We start from the raw sequence: 24249 nt of genomic DNA, 5'->3' as shown, positions 1-24249 counted from the left end.
CTTGGATACTGCTCTGCTGGGCTTTGTGACCTTCAAATCTAATTTCTCCAGAACTCACAAGGAGAACAAGAACCACTCACAGGCAAGGCTAAGTAACTACCAAAAATGCAAATGAAGTTCATGACATTCTCAAACCACTGGATCTCTTGAACAATCTCTAATAATGCCACTTTCCTGGAAGAATTCTCACATTTTCTTGTACCTGTAGATGCAGAATCTGTACACAACTAAGCAACCCAGGGAAGCCAGCAGACAGGCAGACTTGTCAGATGTCCTTGCATCCCATGAAAACAGTTTAAACACTCCTAGTTAAAGGCAAAAGCTGCTGAGATCCAGTTTTATCTAGAAGTGAGCAGACACATGCAGTGCTCCCTCCCTCAAGCTACTCAAATAAATTCCTCCAAGGCTCTCAAGGAGTGAGTGCAATTTATTCATTACAAAAAATCTAATATTAAGAAGTATATTGCTGGCAAAAATTGCAGATGTCTGCAGAGCAGGGCAAGGATAAGAGAGACCATGGCAGCATTACCACCTGCCAGCTCAGAGCTCTGTGCTGCTCTGGAGACAGCTCTCTAGGATAAGCTGTCCATTCCTAGCGTGGTCTGTCCCCAGCCTCTCTGCAGAAGCTGCCAATAAGGTAACCAATTAGTGTCATGTTTAAGCTGTGTGATCTTTATTCACCTCTTTCCCTGCACACAGAGTCCAGCACAGCACAGATATGCTGTCAATGCCTGAGGCACAGCTGAAATGGAATAGCATCAGTGTCAGGTCACATGGCCCCAGTTTCATCAGAAGCTGGACTGAGACCAAGCTGATTCCACACAGGCCACTGCACAGTCATCACAGGATAATTGCTGTCAGTTACCACCAAGCTGTGCCCAAACCCCCCATCATCCTGCACCTGACTTCAGGTGGCACTTGGGTAAGGGAGTTTTTGGCAATTACAGCTGGCTGTGGAAATCCAGCTCACCTGTCTCCTGGCTTAAACTCTCGTGAAACCTTGGTCTTCTTCTTCTTGTGCTTCCTCTTCAAGTTTTTGATGGAAAGGGGGATGCTCTTCTTGCGGCAGGTGCCACTGCCACTCTGGGATGAGGCAGTGGAGCTAGCAGAAGAGGTGACAGAACTGGTGTCATCAGTGTCATCAGCTGCCTCATCATCAGCATCCTGCTCCATGGACTGGAGCCGGTAGTCAGGCAGCCCCTCGTCCTTCAGGAGAAAGGGAGGCTGCTGCTGCCGCGCCGCTCCTCCGCCTTTCTCCTTCCCTGGCTCTTCAGGCTGCTCCTCCTTCCTCTCCCCAGGACTTGGTGCACTGTTGGAAGAGTCATCCAGCTCACACTTGGATTCAGCCTTAAGCTCTTCTGATTTTTGGTCAGCAGCTGCAGCAGACTCTTTGTCAGCGGCATCACCGGTGCCCTGAGACTCTGGGGAGCACGACATGATCTTCACAATCTGCTTCTTCAGCAGCCGCCTCACCTGCAGAGAGCAGACGTGGGTCACACTGAGCTGGACACTCAGCACACTGCCAGCCAGCCTGGGGAGTGCTCAGCTTTGTGCAGGGAAAAACAGCACCCATGGGGCTCTGCAGATCTCACCTGCTCCAGACTGCTCTTCAAACCACCATCTCACAGTGCTCTGCTCAGGAGCAGCACTGCTCTAACCCAAGTAATGTGAGCTTTGCTCCTTCAGCTTATTTTAAGCATGTTTTGAACTGTTTTGCTATGGAAGGTCACAAGAAGCTGCACAAGGTAATCCATGTAACAGGCACAGACGTGCAGAGAGGTCACCATCTACACACTGATGACATCCTGTTATTCTAGGAACACCAGAGCTCTACAGCCAGCAGGTACAGACCATAGCATGACTCACTTGGCTTAGGAAGCAAAACCAACTTCCTTGTTTCCCTGTAGCAAGGATTTAACTGAACATTTCAGCTCTGTGAGAATGCTAAGGAAAACAACATGTTTTTAAATGCCAGCTGTCAGAGCACAATTGACCCCTGTAATGTGACACTTTTGTGTTGAGACCATGTTCATGTTCTCTCAAGGTGTAGCTGCATGCTTCACCCAGAGCAGTCAGACTGCTCTACAAGGTGACTTCCCTGCTGGCAACAACAAGCCATTACTCTTCACAAACATTTCAGGAGTCACATTTCAGACCACATGACTACCAGGAAGATCTCTGCTTTAAAAGCCACAGTGACCACAAATGCTTAGAGAAGTCAATGCCTCCCTCTACCCCTCAACTCACCTTTTTTGCAACTGATCCTTCACCCAGGACACAGTTCCTCTCTGGACATTCACAGGTGATTTTTGCAGGTTCCACTTTGTCTGGGAAGACGTAGAGGCACCTTTCCCCAAGCTGCCTTTGGGCATGGTCAAAGCACCCCAGACGCTTTACCCTGGCAGAACAGGAGACCATGAGCACAGAACAGTAACAGAACCCAGCAGTGCCCAGGGCCTTCACAAGGCTGGCACGGCCTCTCAGCAACACTGCTGCTTCAGGGAGGGCAGAGCACCACACCAAATCATTTCCAGGCACACAGTTCTAAAGAAGTGGGGATCTCACCAGGGACTGGGTGGTGATACAAAGGGTTTGGGTGAGACACAAGTGGCTCCTCCCTTCCCTCCAGAGAGAGCTCCCAAGAGATATTTGAGGTTTTTTTTGCTGTAATTTGAGAGCTGCTCCCCTCTAGCACATGAGCTCCAGATAGGACCCATGATGACAGTGCTGCTGCTCGTGTGACTTGTCTTTTGAGCTTTCCCAGCTCACAGCAGCAGCTGCAGCCTGCAGAGGGCACCAGTTACTGCCTCAGCACCAGCCCGGGCTGCAGCCGCACCCCTGAGCCCCACCCCAGCCACACACGGAGCTGCAGCCTGCTCCAGGCAGGAGCCAAAGGACAAGGGAAGAAGGGAACTGCTGATAGACACCACTTTGTGCACCTGTCAGCTGGAGAGAACTTAGCATTAGTGGGATGCTTGCCCTCGTGCTGGTAACTCAAGTGTCTGCTAAACTAATTTGGAAGTTGTTGTCTCTTATTCCTGAAGCTCTGGGATATGCAGGCACACAACTTGGGAAAAAAACCCAACCCGTTGGAAACAGCAGCATTGTGTGTCTTCACTTGGTAGTCCTGTCACCCACAGTCTGCAGGGCCTGAGTGCTGGGAGTGGAAAGGGATTTTCAAGGGATCTCACCTGGACAGCTTCTCCTGGCTGATTATCGAGGGAGGAGGGCTCACACTGTCAGTACCTCCAGGACAAAAGCTCTTAGTAATCCAAGTAACCTTTAGTTCTACCACCTGTACCTACAATGTAGGGGTAAGCAAAGGCAATTTAACATTTCAGTGACTTTCCCAGACCAGTGTCTCAGATCTGAAAGTTTACACACAGGAAAGTGGCAAACCTGCTTTTATAATTTAATATGGGCAAGTGCAGTTTCACCACATACAGGACAATCACAATGCCCCCATAGCCTGAACCCTGACAACAGAGATTCTGCAGATTTTAACTCCAAGCAAAGACAAGTGGCTTGGGAAGGAAGATATGGTACACATAAATCAGCAGTTCAATGTCACAAAGAGATATGCTAATGGACTTGGAGCTGCTCCTTTAAGCAAAGAATCAGCAGTATTACTCCCTTTTTGGACAGCATGCAACATTAAGTTTCAATAGATGTGCTCCTACTGCCCCTAATGATCAATAGCACTGCCCTCTGAGTGTGCTGACACGTGATCACTTCACAGGGTGCCAGCAGGGACCCTTGCTAGGACGCTCAAAAGTCCTGCCAGTCCCCAATGAAAAATTTGTCACCTCAGAAAACCACAGCCACAGCACATTTCTCTTGGGAGGTTACCATGGCAAGCTGACTCTGCTCCAAAGAGCCAGCCAGAGACCATGCAAGCAGAAGGTGGCCATGTGTCAGGGTGTCAGTCCTTACCTCTTCCACCACCACTCTGAACTTGCTCTTTGTGCTCAGAACAGGCTTCACACCCGAGAGCCACTGTACACTGGAGAACACTTTAGATGGCCCAATGAGGACTTGTCCAGGATAAAAACCATATGAATCATCAAAGAAGAGACCCTGTGGGAGAAATGGAGGGGAGAAAAACAACATAAAGGACTCAAAGATTTAATATTCCAGCATTTCCCTTCCATCTTTTGTGATCAGTAAAATTAACTATAAAGGTAAAGTCTGCAAGATGCCCATCTCCTGTAGCTTGTCCTCTCCTGAAGGCACCCCAACAGTTCCTATAGCAACCTGCTCTGTCATACATCCAAACAGGACCAGGACTTGGTGCAGGAGAAGCAAAGGTACTTGCAAGAAATAAAAGATACGTATTTCCATATAGGTTCTCAGTAACAAGGTAGTCAAGGTCAGCTGGGCAAGGACATCTCTCTCTTTTTCATGCTCTAATTTTCAAGCACTTACATCTTTCAGAGGCAGAGGATGTGGGCCTTCACTCCTCTCCTTGTCAAATTAAGTGGTTAAGTATTATTCCTGTCTCAGGTGGATTAGTTAATATGACAGTTCTTTGAAAACAAAAACAGGACAGTAAACACAACAATTGCTTTCCTAGAGCTCCTTCCCACTGATAGTGAGATTCAGAGTGTGGGGGCGGACAGAGCAGTTTAGGGTAGATAAAATACTGAGCACAGAACTGCATCATGTCTTGTAATTTGTCAGAAGGGATAAGAGCAGTGTGACAAGATCTAAGTCAGGTAAGCATCTAACACACAGCAATTCTGAGCACAGGATCAAGAATAACACTGGAGACAGTGATTCAGCCCAAACTGTGATTCCCCAGAGGGCTCTGTACACTTTAAAGGCAGCCTGACTCAAAACAAGCCATCTCAAAATCGGGTAACCAGAAGCTGAATGTTGCCACAACATCCATTTAGTGAGCAGAAAGCACAAAGCAGAACCCAAAATAGCAGAGACTGAGGTACTGGAGAATATCGAGCGACAGACCACTCCTTTTCTGTACTGAACCAGAAAACCACAGCAGCACATCCTATTGAACTGATATCCCATTTACTCTTCAACAAGCTGGCATCATTTTAGCAGAAGTGCAGTTTTAGATCAAAGGGACCTTTGCTTTGAAGGCTGGGAAGGATAAGAGCTCAGTGCTTTGCTAGTTCCTGAGAATCACACGTCATCAATCCTCTGTCAGCTCCCAACACTGCTGCCAGGACTGCAGCAAGGCCCTTTGGAAGAGCAAGCAAGCTGTCATCAGCCTTTGAAGGTGAGAGAGGTTAGATCCCAACACACAGCAAACTGTTTTACCCAAAAGCCAGCAAAACCTTCCCTGCCATGTGATTTGGAAAATGCCAGTATGGTGGCAGGTCTCCATTCAAAAAGCCACCATGAACTGCAGTAAGAACAAGAGATGTTATTTTACATGACCTGAAAACCTGCTTCTAGCAGAACACCTGTTAAACAAAATACCTTTTTCCAGAAGAGGAACAGTTTTAAAAAGCAGTAAATGGAGTAAGAGCCTTTAAAGCAGGTGCAGATAGAAGGAGCAGTGAGTGAACTGCTCGACATCAGCCACCTGACAGCGTGTTACACAAGCTGTTTACAAAGAAACCAGTTGGATGTATCAATTGTAATACTTCCTCAAACCCTGCTCAATACTAACATTACCTTTAAACTGTTACTGTAAGTGATACATTCCTATGATTAATAAATGCCCGTGAATTTTCTCTTCTCCCTCCCTCCTGCACAAAAAGTTTCCAAGACAAAGTTGATCAAAAGGACACTCAGGAGAACCAGCAGCTCACCGAGTCACTGACGTGGGGACAAACGTCATACAGCTTGGCTCCATCTTCTGTGCTCATGGAACACCTGGAAAGCAGACAGGAGACACATGGTCACATTTCCAGAGCCATCCACCCCAAAAGCAAACAGTACCCAAGGAACTGATGCTGCCTGAGCACTTCTGGCCATGCACCCAGCAGTGTATCACTGAGTTTTTAGGGTTCAGAGAAAAACTGGTTACAGACAAGCTGTAAAAGCATTAAAGGTATCTAAAGGTCCCATTCAACATGTAAAAAACCAAGTTAAGTCACAGGCTGGGTGCTGGACAAGATGTCTCTGCACAGGTCCCATTTGTTACTCATGCCATACTAGGACCTAAAGGCAATTTGGGCATATTTCCTTCAGTAATAACTTTATTTCCAGAGTAAGTTCTGGTGGCATTTCAATGAAATATTCATTAGGAAGAGGTTTTGCAAGCAGTACCTCACTTTACATAGCTGAGCAGGAGCTGATACAAGATTCCAAGCAAAGTTTTAAATTGCACCAGTAACAACAGGCATTACAGATAGAGATGTGTGACTATTTTTCACTCCTAGTTTAATGAACACCTCAGAACCCTCCAGCCTGGGTTAACTGCACAGTAACACAGCCAATCTCTCAGATGCATCCACCAGTCATCTGCTACAACTCCATTACTCATTTCTCTCAGACAGACTCAGAGCTGGCTGCAGGATTGGGGATTTGACTGTAGTGTTTTAAACATCAATGTCAACACTCAATTTATAAGACACATGAGTTACTCCCCAGCTGCCAGGCCCATACACCTCTTGGCCCTCCACTGGTTCCTTCCTTCCCTTGCATCAAGAGTTTGCTGGCTAAGACAGACCTCAGGAACAGTGAAGGTAGTGTATTCATAAGGGTTAGCACACAAGTCTCACATGTAAGAGGAAGATAATTCAGACCCTTCCACTGTCTTTGCAGAAATTTCACCATATATTTCTTTCAATATCTCAGGTTAAATCTTTCTCCAGACTTCGGACTGTTTTAATTTATAAAAAAACAGTGAAAAAGAAAGCTGTTATATCTTGGGCTGCTTTAAAATCTTTGATAAAAAACATTAGCCTGCAAATTTCTACCATTTCAAAGACCCTTTTTAAGGTAGGAATTCTCCCTGCAGCTTGAAGTTATGCTGTGCTACTGAGAAACAGTCTGGAACAACCACCCATCTTAAACAGCTACTTTTGCAGAGGAGAAGCACAGTTTAAAGACCAGTGTGCTTTAGCTCTGGAGCACTGATCTGCTGAGATTGAAAAAAACCTGTCACCTTTCAGACTACAGCTTTTCCAGAGGGCTGTCAATGAATCCCAATGTTTTCAGAGAAAGATGTATGCTTTTGCTCTACATCTGAAGATATGCAAGCAAATAACTTATCACTATGTAAATGAAGCCCAAACTGTTTCTAGTTCTCATAAAATAGATCAGGATTGTGAAAGGCAGGGAGGACAGTCTTCCACAGGAAGGAGAGAAGTACCTGGCTCCATTGGAGAGCTTGAGGATGACCTGGTTCTTCAAGTCATAGACTTTGCCCAGCCAGCAGTCATAGGCTATGTAGTCACCATACATGAAAGGCTGTGATGAAAACAGGAAACAAAACTTCATAAATAATTGTTGTAGCTGGAGTCAAGTTTTATCACAAAGACTAATTTTTCATCCCAGAAGAGCTCATATCCTACAGTCTTCCTGCAGGCTGTAACTTGGGATGAGTTATTACATTCCTGCTCTTCACTCCCAAATTATCTTTATTTCAGAGGAGAAAGAATGATGAAATCCTACCCCACCTGGTCTCTGGAAATCACCTATCCACTCAAAGAGAGACTGTTCCAGCTCAACAGAAACATGCTTAACTCATCTCAGCATTTTTATAGCCTGTTTAAAGAGCAGTGGTGTCACAGCTCAGCAGCTCTGGGCCACGGCCATGGGCTGCCCTGGTCAGGTTGCCACACAAGCTTTCCACACTCAGTGCAGGAGTTCTCACAAAATTTAGTGTCAGTCTAGCCCTTCAAGATGATTTGGTCTCAGCAATGTGATGAGAAACAGAACAGATGGGGAGATGAGGAGATTCTGCATCATCTTCTGCTAGGGAGGTTGCTTGCAGCAAGTTTAAAATAAAACCAAACTGCAGATGCATCTTGCACAACATGGATGCTTTGCCTTCAAGAGAGACTTGAAGTACAGCAGCATCCCTCCAAACCAGCAGGCCCTGGCTCCCATGTGTATTTTGGCTGTGTTCTCACCCAGATATGCTGCAGGTCTTTGCTGTTGACAGGGTAAAGGATGCAGTTGGTTCCCACCAGCTTCACAGCACACTCGATGTTGACGTCAATTACAGTTCCACACTGACTGTCCTGAAAACACAAAAGGGGAAAAAAGGTTTGTTACCTAGGGAAGGTCCTACATACAAATCTATGTGTTCTGTGTACATCAGAAGTTCAGAGACAAACTTTAAATCCCCTCTTACTCTTCAGGTCTTTGGTGCAGGGGCATTTCACACAACACTCTGAGAGTCAGAAGGTGAAATCACTATTACAGACCCGTTGTGTTTTCTTCCCAGTTAAAATCTGAAATAGCTGCTGAAGCAGAGACTCCTGCACCTGGTCAAATAAGACCATACAATATCAAGTGATTAGTATTTAACTGCTTTAAAATCTGCCTGGCTCCCAGCTCTGCAGGACCACTATGCAGGTACTGACTTGAATCAGGCAAAGGCAGGGGTAGATCAGCAACAGAGCAAGTTCTTTAAAGCTGTTGTGACTTTAACTCACATAATTTTTCAGGACATTAAAAATGGTTCTTATTTTGTGAAACACTGAAAAAATAACCTGGCACCTGTGGTCAAAGGTTTGCAGCCAGACAATTTGCAGCCAATCTAATTATAAGATGGTCTGTTATTATCTCCCTCACTTTTTAACAAAGTTTAATTTTTTTTTGTCCCCAAAAAGAGAAGGCATGTTGTCAGGAGCCCTCTGGGGGCAGCTTGGCAGGGAGCACACAATGTGCATGTTGCTCACACATATGGTGGAGGCCTGCAAGGAAGGGCTGCTAACCCAAACAGTGTTAAAGGCAGCAGCTGCCCTGGCCCCCTGACAGCTGGGACAATCAATATTCTTATTTATTAAAGACCACAAGTCCATTATCAAAGCTGACTGAAGGCCAGCAGGACAAATGCCCTGGTATGGGCTGTCCTTATCTCAAACATCAAGGTCTCTGCTCCAGCAGGGCTCTAGCACAACACTCAAAGGGCTTATACCCTGCAAGAAGTGGATTTGTTTGCTCAGTTCTCTTCTTTCAACCACGAGGAATGTTTAGTCAAGGTTTTCACTCAGAGCCCTGGGCAGCCCTTGTGGGAGTTGAGGAGTTTGCTGGTGCTCAACTCATTCACTTTCATCCTGAGGACTGGCACTTGGAGCAAAGACAGTCCAGGGTAATTCCTGGACAGACTGCTGAGTCCTTTTGGCTGGTTTGCTTTCCACCTGCCTGCTGCTAGTTCTCTGCTCACACCACACCAGCCCAGTGCCCTGCAGCCCCGAGGCTCCCAAGGCAATGGGACCAGGAGAGTGGGACCTGCCCCAGAACTGTGCCAGCACAGCCAGGAGCATTGGGAGAGCCAGGCTGGCAGATCCCCAAAGCAGCAGGGCCTCATTCCCTCCAGCTGCTCACATATCACTCCCATTCCTTTCCAGAAGGGCTGGGAAGCAAAGAGAGCCTTTCTCAGCTTCAGCTCCATCACAACAGACTGCAGCTAAGCTTGTTGCCTGCACAGGCTGCCAGGAAAGAGCCCAGCAGAGCTGTACCATCACTCTCACCTGAAAAAAAAAATGGTTGGCCAGAATTACATTGGCTTCACACCAGCTGCTGCCAGCATGATTGGAGCTGTGGGATGAGTGAGGCCTGCTCAGAAGTGGCACCTGCTCAACAAACCCACAGCTTTTGCAGGCTGCAGCACAGCCACCTGCCCTGCTTTTCCTCCAGAGGAAGCTAAAACAAGCATACCCACACTATCCTCTGGCTGTGCTTTGCAGTTCAGGCCCTGTGTTATAGACTGTTTCTTAGTCAGAACCAAAAAACCCCCCAGAAACAAATTCCTTGCCCTACTCTGCGCATTTCAGAATTATTTTTTCCTTTATCAGCAGCCAACATGACAGCAGCTCTGAGACATGATACAATCCAACACCTGTGATTTCTGTGGATCATAATGTCTTTTAATGGATGGTGAAAGTACAGCAAGCACTAATACCAGAACTGGAGTGACTGATGTGCTCCAGCAACCTGTGCCTGTTCTCTAAGTGAGTTGACCCATGGAGAAGGTACCTGCACCACCCTAAGGTGCCTCCCACCTAACACAGTTGGGTGCTATAAGTCATGGCCAAGAGCAACAGGTTTAGCTCAGCTTGCTTCTCCTTCCAGTTATAAAATGTTTGAGCAAGTGCAGAGCCTTGTCTGTGATTAAGAAAGCAGAGATCAATGAGCTTAGTCTGGGCTTGTGAGCACCTCCAGCACCTACAGGGCTGTGGAATCATAGCTCTCCCTCACCTGCCACTGAACCTTCCTTCACTATGAGTTTACTTATTTCCCTGTCACATGAAATATTAGCCTGTGACAGAGGATGCAGATTTGCAGGCTGAGGGGTTCTGCTGAATCACTCAGTTTATAGCAGTGCAGTCCCTGAAAGAGATGCTGCCAACTTGTCTCATCTCTCAGGGCAGGTCCTCAGCTGGGCACAGCTCAAACACATCCATCCTTTCATTAGCTGATGCCATTAAAGGAAGGGCCAAATGACACAAGCTGACATTTCACAGTTTTGTTACAAAAATCAGTTCCCATCAATTCCAACAGGAGAACTAGAAAAGGGAAATGACTGAACTGAGTGAGGAGATGATGGCTTCAAGCCCCACTCACTCCACAACTGAGTGCACTCCCTACACCTTGTTCCTGCTTCTTCTGGTACCCTGATATCATGCACCACTGGAGATACTGAATATTTATGGAGTGAATGGATTCCTTCCCCATCAGATAAGGCTTTAAGGCAGCTCAGCAAACTCCCATCCAAGAGTGCAGCATCTCAGCAAACACAGCCTTCAACCCCATCTCTTCTACCTCCCATCCTTCTACTTTTTCCCTTTGCACTCTTTTCTAGTAAGAGGATCTTTACATCACCCTTATTCCTTTGTTTAAAAGGGATAGCATAGCCCAGCATCCTTTGAAGCAACAACATCCAGGTATCTGACAGATTACAAACCCACTTCTTCTCTTTTCCCTAAATTAGCATATCACCTGGAAAAATTAACTCTGCCACTCTTCCTCCTTCTCTTCCAGCTGGATTAGACTTTCAGGCCCAACTGCATTCAGTGAAAATGATTTCATTTTATGCATTTCCCCCTGAAGCAGTCTTGTCCCACACACAGTGCTCAATGAGAAGCACATGGATTTGAGTCAGCTCTCCTCTCTTGAGGAACAGAGGATTTTGAGTCCTTCCAGCTCAAGGTTAAAAACAAGCCCTAAGAGAGTGTGTTGAATACAGAGTAAGTTCCACATTCTCCATTTGCCAGGCCAACTGGCGCAGGGCAACCATCCCAAATCCTGAATTTGGCAGGCTGACACTTGCAGGTTTTCCTATTTTAAATGCTCCTGCAATTTTTGGAATATATCTGTTAGCAAGTGAAGGTTTTCTTTGGGAATAAAGGAGGTTTATTGTTTAATTCAGATTTAAAAACATTTAAGGGTGAGGAAATGTAAGTCACCCTCAGGTTTGTTATGGTTTTTAACAGAGAGAAGAGATGGAGTTATAATCTCAGCGTTCCATTAATTAAAAAAATAAAGTTACTAGGCATAAGGGTCAAGCAAATAAAATTATTTAAACATGCAAGCTGACAAAAATGAATGTGCAAGACAACTGCTGTGTACATATCTACCAAAATATGTACACCAAGCTAGGGGAGCCAATTTCTGCTCAAATGGGAATGGAAATTGCAAACAAAAGCAGCACATCCATATTTGCCAAGAGAATAACCTGCTGTCCTGAAAGCTTATAATGACTTTAAGAAGCACTGGATAAAAAACAGTTGAGAGACAGGACTCAAAGCATCTCCCCTGAGTGAGAAGAATATACTGATGGCTCCAGCTGTGCCAGGTACAATACTGTAAACAGCTGATAATTCCAGTTTCTACCTGTTCATTGTTTCAGAAGAGAACTCTTTCATAAAGCTGCAGTTTTAGAAAACTGTTGACTTCAAATTTCCACTTCAAACAACCACTAAATTTCTTAAAGAAATACTTAGCTTCAGCAATTTTCAAATTACCATTCAAGCTTTTAGTTCCTTTTTTTTTAAATTTGTAATATTCTGTGAAAAAGGAGGTGGATTTACTTGTATTAATTGACAAAAAAAGGCTTTATTTAAAAATAACAAAAACCCAAACAAGTCAGGCAGGTCAGAGAACAGCTCCCTCTATCCCTGCAGCAGGCTGTACACCATGTGGTGCAACTGCAGCAGTTAGTGGCCAGCTGCTTCCTTCATCACAGCCTTGGTAGCCACATTGCTGGAAGCAAGTCAAGAGAAGATAGAGGCAAGCACATGGCAGGGCCATATGGCTCAGGGTTAGAGGTTAGCTCTGAGCCACAGCAAGAAACTGCCAACCTTGCTGGGCTCCTAAAGAGAGCACATCCCATCTGATCATTGATAGTCAACTCTCTCTCCAGCATTCCCTACACAAAACCCAAATCCACACATCTGATAGGCACAAGTGCCATACACCAAGAACAGAGTGGCTGGGACATAGAACAGCACCCAGAAAGAGCAAAGGGAACAATTACCAGCTGCTGTTTAAGAACCAGTTTGCTTTCTGTCAACCTAGCTGTGTTGGATGTTCCAGTGTTGGGTGTGCTGCATTTCTGGGAGAAGCTGGATAAAGATGCTGCTTACTGTGGACTGAGAGGTGTCTGACAATATTGACTCCAACTTCTCTCCCAGAGCATACAAAGAGGCAAAGGCAAGCAGTGGAACTGGGATCTGCCCCCACTCCAACTTTCCTGTTACATCTGGGAGAGCAGGTCCACAGTCCCCACCTGTCAGAATGGATTAATGTAAAACTTTAAGAATGGCAGGGTAGACAGGCTTCTTGTCTCCTTCCCTGACCATGGCCATGACTGCTTGCTCAGGAGACTTTTGCAGATATGCAACTGTAGAGAGGCAGCCTTAGCAGAATTCCATTTTCACTGGATGCAGCTAAGTCTATCCAACACACTAAAAATGCTCAAAGCATTACTGTCCAGCTCCATTCAGGCAATTTGGCAAGTCCTAAAAATCCATGCAGCAGTATCTCAGTCAAAAAGGGACAAAGAAAAAAAAGCACTTACACTGGAGCTCATATGTCTGACCACATCTCGAGGGACCACTGAGCGATCTTCAAGCTTCAGCTGAGGAGAGAGAAGAGAGATTGGCTTTAGTGATGACCTCAGTTGATACTCAGTCAGAAAAAACATGACAAGTACAAATGCACAGCATCCCAACCCTCCAGACTGAGGAGGATTGCAGCAGAGGATGCTGAAGTACTGCCATACACAGAGTTAATCCCCTTGGCACACTCGCAAAATCCAGCTGACAGATCTGACATCAACAACCAGGGGATCCATCCATGACTGTGCTCTAAGTCAGCAGACACATCAAAAAGGGTGCAGACATTGACTCATTCATCCCCTCAAGTCTTCCTCTTCTCTTCCTCTGCCTGCAACACACATCATTTCCTACCCACATCCAGTCTATGTAGTAGAGAAGACAGAAGGCACACAAAGCAGCACATCACACCACAGTTGTCTCATCCTGCATGCTTTTCATCCAAGATACTCCCAAATATCTGTGGAAAACCTGTTTAGACTGGGACACATAAAGCAAGGTCCTGTACAGTAAGAAGTCTTGGCTGGCAAGGTGACAAATCCACTGCAGTAAGCACTTGTCTCGAGATAAAAAAAAAAAAAAAGGAAAGAAATGGCTGTTTCTTCATTTAGAAGCTCTCAGGTAGTGCAGGTAACAAAACATCAATAAGACCACAGATCAAGTCAAAGCACTGCTGATTGCAGCTCCTGCTAAAGCACTTGCTGGCAGAGAGCTCATTCTGGCAACAAAGGATGTGGTGGGACCATGTTTATGTACCCTACAGCAGCTCACACAGGCCTGTGGGCATCAGGAGTGCTTCTGGAAAGGGAATGGAGCACTTGATCAACCTCCAGTGATTAACCAAGTGATGTCCTTCCTTCATGCAGCTGTTTCAGTGACCTCAAGACTACCTGCAAGGAACTTCATTAAATGTTTTCAACAAGCTTAAAACTACAAAATGCAGCTGCCATCGAACACACTGGAATGCTACATGAGGGATGATGTCCTACTGAAGGCCACAAGACTGAACTCCAATTTCAGGCTTGCTCAACCTCCCAGTAACTCAGCTAAAATCTCCCTCTGCTGAGCAGGGAAAAGACTCATTTGCATTTCAGTGGTCCAGAAGTTATTTGTACTGGTACATTGCTCTGAGCCCTGCAAACACACTAATTACACAGCCCATGCTCTGGGAAGTGCCACATGAATGCACCATCAGGGACAGAGCCTCTCTCACCTGTCACTTTCAGAACCAGCCGTGCCACTGCTGCTGCATTCCTGCCTTTTCCTTGTTCATCCCCAGCCTGAACTCCACTGTGCTTTGTCAGCATTTCATCCTAACCCACTCCCTGGCTTACAGCCTGCTTTACTAAATTAGACAGATCTATAATCCAAGAACAGGATCTGGAATCAGACCAAAGGACCTGAGTATTTATCATCTTCTACACTGCATGTTTCAGTAAGAGAGGAAGAGACCCAGCCAGGCAGGCTTTTAGACCCAACTTCTGGAGTCAGAACCTCACCAGAGAAGGAAACTTGAAGCCCACAGCACATTTCCACATTGTAGAAGTGTTTCCACTGCCTCCCACATCCCACTGTAGTATATAGATAGACATAAATTTTATACAGCTTTCTAAAATTATTGTTAAAGTAAGTACTGTATAGGCAGCCTTTTAAAATCCAGAATCAGGCTGCAGCATTCCAGTAAGTACTCAAGCATGAGCAGCAGTTTGGGTATTGTAACTGAAGTATTCTCACTACACAGCTCCAAGTGTATGATGATACTTTCATTTCAAAATGCATTATGGGCTTAAATTGATGCATTATGTTTCAACACATCACTGAGCCATACTGTTCCCTATGATGCAGCCTCTGAGGAACCCAGATCATCAAGATGATTTGATGTTACCCAGCAGCAGCAGCAATATCTTTGGGTTAGTCAATGCTGGTAAATCACAGAAACTGTAAACCAGCAGCATTCCCATTTTGTGATTCTTCCTCAAGAATATAATAATACAAATTCTTCCCAAAGCAATGCATAAAATCTCCTCTCTAGGGGGACTATATTTAACCTATTTTCAGGTCTCCTGGCTTTAAAGGCAGCACTATTTTCAGCTGCATGTGCCAGACCCACCTGTCTCAGTCGCAAGGAAAAGCACGAAAAGGAGCAGGCAGAATGCCAGCATCAACAATAAATACTTCACAGGTCTGTCATGTCATGAAAGACTCAAAACCCACAAGAAACTCGACCAGAGTAAGCTGGAATGGCTGTTGATGAACAACAACAGTTCAATCATTCCTCCTGTCCTCTGTCACACCCAGAGCAATGTGATTATCAGCCAATGGACAGACCTCTCCCTCAGCACTGAGGGAATTCTGTTGCAGAAGCACTTTTAAAATAGGTCCTCACAGCTCAGTTGCTATATTTACCTCTATGAAAGTCAGTATTATTAACATGTTCAGTTCTAGCCATGTGCCTCAGAAATAGCCTCAAGAATGAGAAACAGCAATTTCCCAGAGATGCTCTGAGGAATCCTGTGCTCCTGTATGCCAAGCTGAGCTCCCTCTTCAAATGCAAGATATATTGTGTGTTGCCTTTTTAAAAAACAAATTCACTATTACAAATGTTAAACAGACAAATCAAAAACACTCATCACTATACATATTTTACCCTGATGAAGAGGGATGACACACCCAGCCTGGGGTCACTTATGTTCCTTAGGGCCTTGACTGCAAAAACAAGTGTCAGAATAACTTTGGCCCCCATTTATTTCTTTTGCTATTCAGATGCTCTCTTGGTGCTCAGCACTGAATCACTGCCTGAGCTCCACAGCAAATTTACTCATCAAAAGGCAGCAGCTGCAATCTGAAGAACACCTGATACTTTAGCAGGGCTGATGATGCTCTCAAGCCTCACACAGCAGGAGAGGTATACAAATTCTGATTTTCTGCATAGAGAACAAGCACCAACAGGACCATTTTCCCCTTCTCAGCTGAGTCATCTTACCTCAAATGAAATAAGGGAGCCATCAGGGCTCACACCTGGAACTGGGCAGACTGGGAGAGGACAGACAATTCCACTGAGCATTAACTCATTAAGCCTTGAGAGCTTTCTGCTTTTATCCACTTGCCTAATTTGTTATTACAAACTTGTTATTTGAAACAAAATCTTTGTGGTTTGAGTTTTGTTTGTTTAAACTAACAGCAGAGGTTGAGAGAGATGTCTGACAGAAAACTAGATCCTCACTTTAGCAAACAATTTGGCAGTGAGGTGCAAACATCCCCTGGCAAGGGTGGGTTAAACTCCTTCTGTGACTCTGGGTTTAATCTCTCAACTCCATTGAACAAATGCAAGATATGGCACCAATTTTCTTCTCCAACAACTCCCCGCTGACAAGAGCTCAAAACCAGAGCAATTTACTTTGATGATCTGGACTAGCCACAAATGCCAAGCATTGAGGCAGGCAAATAAGCACCAAACACTTCTCAAGTTCAGTGGCAAAAAAATACAGGAGTTGCTGGGATTGATATAGGGACAACCAGCCCTGGGTGGTGTGTATCCAGACAAACTGAGTGCTGGAGATACTTAGCAGTGGCATAAACCCCTGGTCTCTCTCTGCTTACCTAAAGCAGATCTTAATTTCACTAATTAGCAGTTTAGGTTTGCTTGTAACATCACTGGTACACAAGAGTGGACAAAACCACTTCCACACAGGCTCCAGGTACTGGTATCAGCATCCCTCAATGTTTTATCCAACAAAGGAGAAAGGACAACTCAATCATGTTTACTGCCAGCACATCCTTTCCTATTCCCACACAGTTTCTTTCCTGTATGGGGCAGGAGTCTTGGTATTTCACTTGAGGAGTAACAGAAGGTGGTCATTCTGCATGCAAATAGCATTTTGGTTTGCTACTGCCACATTGCACTCCAGACAGACAATACTGTCACAGGAGGTAGGAATGAAAAAACTCCCCTGATCCAAACATCCCACAAACAGAAGCTGGGGACAAGTTTTAACACAGATGGGAACCTGAATGCATCAACACACAGACCTTGTGTGCTCAGTCTCCAATATGCCAGGACACACCTTCCTTCAGAGGAGCTGACTGCTGAGCTGCAGCAGGTTCAACCCACACTGGGACACCAGGAAGGACAGGAGACCTTGGCACTGTGACTCAACACTCAGCTACACACAGATTTGGGAGCACACCTTTCACCTGGATCAGCCATGGTTTTACAGCTGCATTTCTGCTCAGCTGCCCAGCAACAGAGAGCACCCTGGCTGTGGGAGAGGGCACCTGATCCAGTATAAAGCCTGCCAATGCCAACTCCCCATGTTAAAGTTCATGCTCAGCCATTGCTGTCTCAGATTCTGGAGCAGCTGAGAGAGCTGGAGTGGCTCAGTTTCAAGAAGAGGAGGCTCAAGGGAAAACATCTTCCTTTTTTTGCAACTCCCTGATAGAAGCTGTAGCCAGGTGGGAGTCAGGCTCTTCTCCCAAGTAACAAGAAGCAGTAGCCTCACATTGTGCCAGGAGAGCTTTAAAATGGATATTAGGAAAGATTTCTTCATTAAAAGGGCTGTCAAGCACTGGCACAGACTGCCCAGGGAAGTGGCAGAGTCACTTCTAAATCCTGGAGGGATTTAGAAAATGTGCAGCTGTAGCACTTGGGACATCATTTAGTGGTGGGTTTGACAGGTTGAACTCAAAGGTCCTTTCCAACCTAAAGAACTGCAATGTCTGACTAATAAAGAATTACATTTGCTCAAGGGAGATAGTGTGATCCCACAGCCTCTACCTCCAACACAATCACTGTGGTGACAACATCACTTTCTATTCCAGACACATTCTGAATTTCATCCTCCAAAACAAGAGCTCTAGAAATAAGCTCATACAGATGGAGGAGAAAAAGCAGCATTTGCTTTTGGTATTTGCTTATAAAAATGAAAATACAAGGCACCACAAGAAAAAATGGAGGAAAGCACAATGCTGGATATGAAACTTTGTACATTGAACTGAACTGCTATATGATGGTTGAGATGTTTATCTCTTCAGCTGACTCAGAAGTGAATTATCTACTATGAAAGCTGCTTCTGCCTCTTGACTTAAACAAGGGCTTGGACAGCAGTGGCTACCACAAGGGCAGAGAGGCCACTTCTATTCAGTCTGGGCTACTTGTCCATCTCACAGCTCCCAACCCTCCCCTTGCACATCTTGTGTAACTGATCTCACCTAAAGCATTGCTCCCAGCCTCTGCACCTACAACTAAAAAAAAAAAAAATTTCAATTTTGTGAAGCAGATTTGAATTCTCTCAATGGGACTAAGAAAAGTGTGAGGGGAAAAATAATATTGCCTTTTTTAGATATAATTTTCTGGCCTCCTTTTTAGTCAAACCAAGGCTTTATCCATAAAAAACATGCCACAGTTGTCTTTTTGTGACAATGGAGAAACATTGTGGAGACATGAATTAGGTACCTGATTTCTGTCCACAATCAACAGTTAGAACTTTAGACTTACACATATGGGGGGTTTAAGTGGCACTGGAGAGTTCTCCTGTCAAGTTAATATCTGAATCTGTTCTGGAGTTAAAAAATAATCCACTCCCTGGGACATTCCTCCAGAGTCACCAGGACTGTCAGTGTCCTACAATCACCACATTAGCATTCTGTTTTGGATGGACAGCACCCACTTGAGAGCCTGGAAGTTGCCATGGAAATTTGTAACAGCAGTGCTCAGAAGATGAAGAAAACCCACAAGTTAAGAGTAAACCACAGGGGCAGCAACAGGTAACAAGGCACAACAGACCTCTCCAAGGCTCAGGAACACACCAGTTAAAGCTAAATCCAAATGCCTGGTGCTGGGAAAAGGTAAAACCTTGCTTCACTGAGCTTGGAGGTATTTTGAAAGACCTGGACAGCCTCTCAGCACCTGAAACAGGACAAGGTGTACCACAGTTCCCATGCCTGGTTTCTAAACCCAAAAGCAAATAGATGGATGCTCTTCTCCAGTGCTGAAGCTGTGACTTGGAAACCTCCACCAGATGCACTGGTTTGTGACTGGGACCACTGCCAGGCTCTTACTGGAGGTTAAGAGGAAAACTCCTTACTACATGAAGCAGCTCTTGGCCACCACCAGCTCCAGCCCCAGGCAGGAGGAGAAAACAAAGCAGCTCCAGAGCTGCCTTGGCACTGGAATGGCTGTGGGATGGGTGCTCATGGAAATGGGCAGGAGGGAGCACAACTGGCAGCAGCCAACCCAACTCAGCACCCCCCAGTTCTTCCTTTTTTAACTCTAAGGTCTAATTACACACCCAAATTCACTTCAGCTAAACCAGTAGTATAGCAATCAACTCAACACAAGCTGTTTTTATTTTAAATCTAGATGAGGTGTCTAAAAAAGCAAGTCAGCTGTCTAAATATAGCATGAATACACCAAGTTAGATGACAAAGGTTCAGAAATTTGATGACCCAGAAGATCTGAAGCCAAGATATTAAAATATCTTTTCAGTATCAACACATTACCAATGGCATCACATATTACTCTTGGAAAAATATGTTCCACATCCAAAGTTCAGTTCCCATGAAAGATTTGTGTTGCAGATTGCATTGCACATGAGCAGTTGTGAAAAGCAACAGCAGAGAATCCCCTGGAAGCCCAGAGTTGATTCACACTGTGACATTTGAAGTGGCACATGTTGCTTCACTTCTTACTGGAGTTTTCCAGCCCTGCTGGGTTTTTATGGAAAAGAAAGATGGGTAAATGGGACAGAAGACAGACTACTAGAAACTTAAGACTCCTGAGAACTAAAATTCTACTACCCAGAAGAGCTGAACAATGAGCTACACAATACAAAGGGTTTTAAAAACACCCCTTGAGGGATGCAGCTGCAAAAATATGAGAATAAATCTTCTGCACTGATTGGTACAAAAGCTCTGCCTATGACACCTCCTGGCTACTCCTACACAGCAAGCACAAGCAGTCTGTGGCTCTTCCAGACAAAAATTCAAAATCTGCTGGACACAGAAGGCTGTGGAGACTCCTGTATTACCTACAGCAGAACTATACCCTTCTGGGGCAAGATCTAGACTTTTGTCTGCATAAGTATTAAATCTCAGAGTAGTATGTAGCTTCCTACACCAGCACAGAACTGAGGTGATCACTGCTCTGCTCATACCTTCAATTCATAAAACAGTTTGGGCTGGAAAACCATCTCATTTCACCCTTGCCATGGGCAGGAACACCTTCCACTATCCTGAGTTGCTTCAAGCCCTGTCCAACCTGGCCATAAGCACTTCCAGGAATGGGGCAGCCACAGCTTCTCTGGGCAGCCTGTAGACACATGGAGGTTTTCACCCATTTTACTTTAACATCATTCTGCATTTTCATAATATTGAATTGCTCATCATCTGAAAGCACTCAAAGAATCACAAAAGGAGATAATATTTAAGTTCAATATTTAAGCATATTACAAATATTTAAGCATCAAATAAAAATTTGTTCAATATGAATAACTGGACAAACTCTCAAGAACCTTAAGTGACTCAGGAACACACAGTTCCATTTGGTTTGGTCAAAGGAAGGACAATGAGGAGGATCTTTGTTTCCTGTATTCTGTGCAAGAGTCCAAAAGCTTGTTTGTGAGGCTGCTTTGGGCAGTGCAAAACACCCCTCTGTGAAAGGTCAGGTTGATGATTAACTTCAGCTACAGAAGGACAGAAGAGGGGTAGGCAGTGAGGGTGCTAAAATGCTCCCTTGAGCTCAATAAATGCTTTAGAACACTTCACAGTGGCTGAGATGAAACCAAGACAGCTTTGCATTGAAGCAGCTCTACCTGCAGGCAGTCACCTGATCATAGATTACAATTCTTTTGTTCACACAACCAGCAGCTCTGAATCTGCCAATCATCCAACATTCAGCACATCCACTCACCACTAAACCAACCCCAAGCAGTGCCTGATACCTGCAAACCACTGTGGATTGGTTGTACAGTTTGAACATAACATTATTTTCAGAAAACAAGAAAAAGGCATGGCCTAAAGCAGAATTTCCTAATTAGCTGATGAAGATTCCATCAATGGCAAGGATGAACACAGCAGTTTCCAGCCCCAGGCTAGCACACACTGCTCTAAAACACACGTGTCTGTCACCAGCAGAATGCCTACAAATCTCCAAACCCCCTGCACTAAGGGAACATGATTTTTATCTAATTACACACAAATTGTATCCAGGGCTGCCAGAGCCAGGCAGCACCTGCCATCACGTAGAGTCACTGAGTAAACAACAAGTGAGTTCGTGGCAGGCAGCAAAGAAGTCTCTGCAATCTGAAAAATGAGAGCCAGACCACTGCCTGCACATCACCCTTCCCTTCTGACACTGCTAGAGGTACAAGGAGGCTTGTAACACAGCAGCTTCAAAATCCAGCTGTGTCATTAGTTCTGATAATCTCCCAAAGCTGCAAAGCCTCCCTGGGGACCTGCAGCTCTTGTAAGACAAAGTGACAGCTCTGTAATTTGTCTTTATGACACATTATGGAGAATGAAACCTGAAGTCACTGAGCTGAGTCTCGTCCAACTTCAGGCTGAAGCTTCCTGAGTCTCCCCTATTTTCACATTGATCTGCAATGGACTTCTAGCTACTTCTGTTTCTGTTCATATTTCTGATCACACAACCTAATTTTTTATATTTTTGTCTTCCACATTATTTTTGGGTAATAAAGTACAAAACTCCTTCCACAGCAAAGTCCTGGTCTTTCAGTCACAGCCAAACAATATGCAGGATTCTTCCCCTCCCACCAACAAATATCACCTTTGAGCCTCCTGGCAGAATGACACTGAAAGATTCTGCTTTCCTTTTCCAAGAGGTAGAATTTGGTTAAAAAGTCTGAATAAATCACTGGATGAAACAAAAGTTCACTGTAATTATAATGTGGGCAAATGCTGTGCTTTGGAGCAGAAGAATCTGGCTTTAACAGAAATAATTTAGTAAGCAAAAGTAAACCTTCTGCTTGGATTTCCCTTGTCTAATAATTATTATTTATTTTACTGGCAACAAATCACTTCTGTGGCTCTGCACATTTATATGACATTTTGGAAAACACTACACAGATTCCCCAGCCCAGTGACTGCACCACTGAAAACAAAGTACAAAGCAATAATTCAAAGGAAGGAAGATAAGACAACAGGAAGGTTACTGAGTTATTACTTAAAGGAAAGTAAGTAGGCTTGGGAGCATTTCCCAGAAGAGAGAATGTGGTTGGGAAAGAGGAGGAGGACCCTGGAAGTAGACAAGCAAAGCTGCATAAACAACAGCCACTCTCAGCTTTTCAATATCCTCAGCCTCACTCTTCTATCTGGTGTGTAAATGCTCAATACCACCACACACCCACATATGTCAGCCTGGGTTGGAGGCCTGAAAAAAGGGGCAAAGCCAAGACAACCTAATATCTAAAGAAAAAAATTACAGCAGTTTAAATTTTGCCAACCTTGTCATCAAGTGCTGTTTGTTCAAACTATATTTCATATACTCACTCCCATCAACCAGGACATTCTTCTGGGAACACAATCAGACCATGTGTCTGCAAAAAGGTTTACAAAACTTTAAAGGAAATAAAAATAATAAAATACAATAATAAAGTAAAAATAATTCAGAATGCATGAACATAATGATGCTCAGCATAAAGATACAGAAGGATAAAGTTTAAAAGTACATGGCTATGACTAGAAAATATGTAAAGATCTTTCAAGAGAAGATTTAGTGATAGGAAGACACTTAAGAGTCCTACAGGGAATCTTTCAAAGTTGTTCCCAAACACAGGATTTAATCTGAATATTGGATTTCAGTTCTTAGCAGCAGTTTATAGTAAAAAATTATCTCACTTCTCAGTGTTTACAGTTCTTGCCTCATGTACTCAGTCTTCTGGGTACAGCAATCCTGGGAACATGAACTGTTAAACAGAAAAGACAAAAGGATCATCTCCAGGTGCAATGTCCCAAAAGCACAGATTATTACAGGACACCCCTCCCATCTTCTCTTACAGTGAGATGGCAGAGCATAAGCAATACTATTCTCCTGTCACCTCTGCCCAAGTGTTTGAGGAAAGCTTGACCAAAAGCAGTGCTCCAGCACCAGATGGCAGTGTTACCTGAGGAAACCCACAGGAGAGCAGAGTTACAGGCACAGGGGAAGCTGGCTGACAGCAGCAAGCAGGAAAGTGGACAACATTGTGCCTATACAGCTAACACTGTCACAGAGGCTGCCTCAACACCCCTGCAGTAAAGTTCACCCAAAGTATAGATCAGAGCCTGCAAACCCTAGGAAGAAACTGCTGTGAGGAACCCAGCAGCTCCACAGAGGCCCATGGCCAGTGTGTCAAGAGATGGCCAGTTCCAACAGGACCTAAGGAAGGGCTGCAGAGACCTGGTGAACATCTGACCATGCAGGTGAATGCAGTGGCTCTGCTGCTCTTGGGGCAGCATCTGATAAGCTGCAAGGGAGATGCATTTGACTGCTACAAGAAACTGCCCTGAGGAGCTCACACAAATGCTGACACCATCCAGTGTGATAGGAAGAAGAGATTCCCATTTCAGCCTCCAGTCTGGATTCCCAGGATTCCCAACAGCCCACTGTTTTAACTTGCCAGTTAAGCTGTGTTCCTCCTTGTGTGCAAAAATAGTCTGTCCAGTAGCTCTTTCATTTACCTGAAGCAAAAGAATTTCTCAAATTGCTGCCTTGGGAGGGGGATGGCAGTTATTATGCAACAGGTTTTCCAGGTTCTTGCTGGACCTGGATGGATGGGAATGCCATTTGGACAGCATCAGCAGCACAGAAATTAGTCACTGGCCACTCTGAGCTGCATTTGAGGTGTACTGCCAGGTCTGGAGGCAAGAGTGGGGCTGCTGAGATCTCCATCTGCCTTTCAGAGGATAAAAAGGATGTTGTGAGGAAATCTGTGTGACTGTTGTGAGCCAATTCACTCCTTCCAAGGCACAAGAGGTGTACCTCACCTTTCTACATCTTTCAGAGGTGAAGTGAAGAGTGTATCCATGAAAAATATTCCTTTGCTCCACCTTC

At 44.8% G+C, this 24249-nt stretch overlaps 1 protein-coding gene across 1 annotated transcript in view; it reads right to left on the bottom strand.

The window, feature by feature from the left end:
• Positions 1-24249, bottom strand: part of UBE2O (ubiquitin conjugating enzyme E2 O) — a 61583-nt gene that overhangs the window by 15457 nt on the left and 21877 nt on the right. The window contains exons 2-9 of the mRNA XM_079323394.1: positions 13166-13225; positions 8049-8159; positions 7286-7383; positions 5778-5841; positions 3934-4077; positions 3192-3301; positions 2248-2398; positions 971-1473 (exon numbers count right to left, since the gene is read on the bottom strand). Of these exons, the coding sequence (XP_079179520.1) occupies positions 971-1473; positions 2248-2398; positions 3192-3301; positions 3934-4077; positions 5778-5841; positions 7286-7383; positions 8049-8159; positions 13166-13225 (1241 nt within the window). The remainder of the gene's footprint in view (positions 1-970; positions 1474-2247; positions 2399-3191; positions 3302-3933; positions 4078-5777; positions 5842-7285; positions 7384-8048; positions 8160-13165; positions 13226-24249) is intronic.

The sequence above is a fragment of the Erithacus rubecula genome (assembly GCF_903797595.1).
Source record: "Erithacus rubecula genome assembly, chromosome: 20".
Taxonomy (NCBI): Eukaryota; Metazoa; Chordata; class Aves; order Passeriformes; family Muscicapidae; genus Erithacus; species Erithacus rubecula.
The sequence above is the reverse complement of the archived record's forward strand: the minus strand, read 5'-3'. Positions and strand labels throughout refer to the sequence as shown.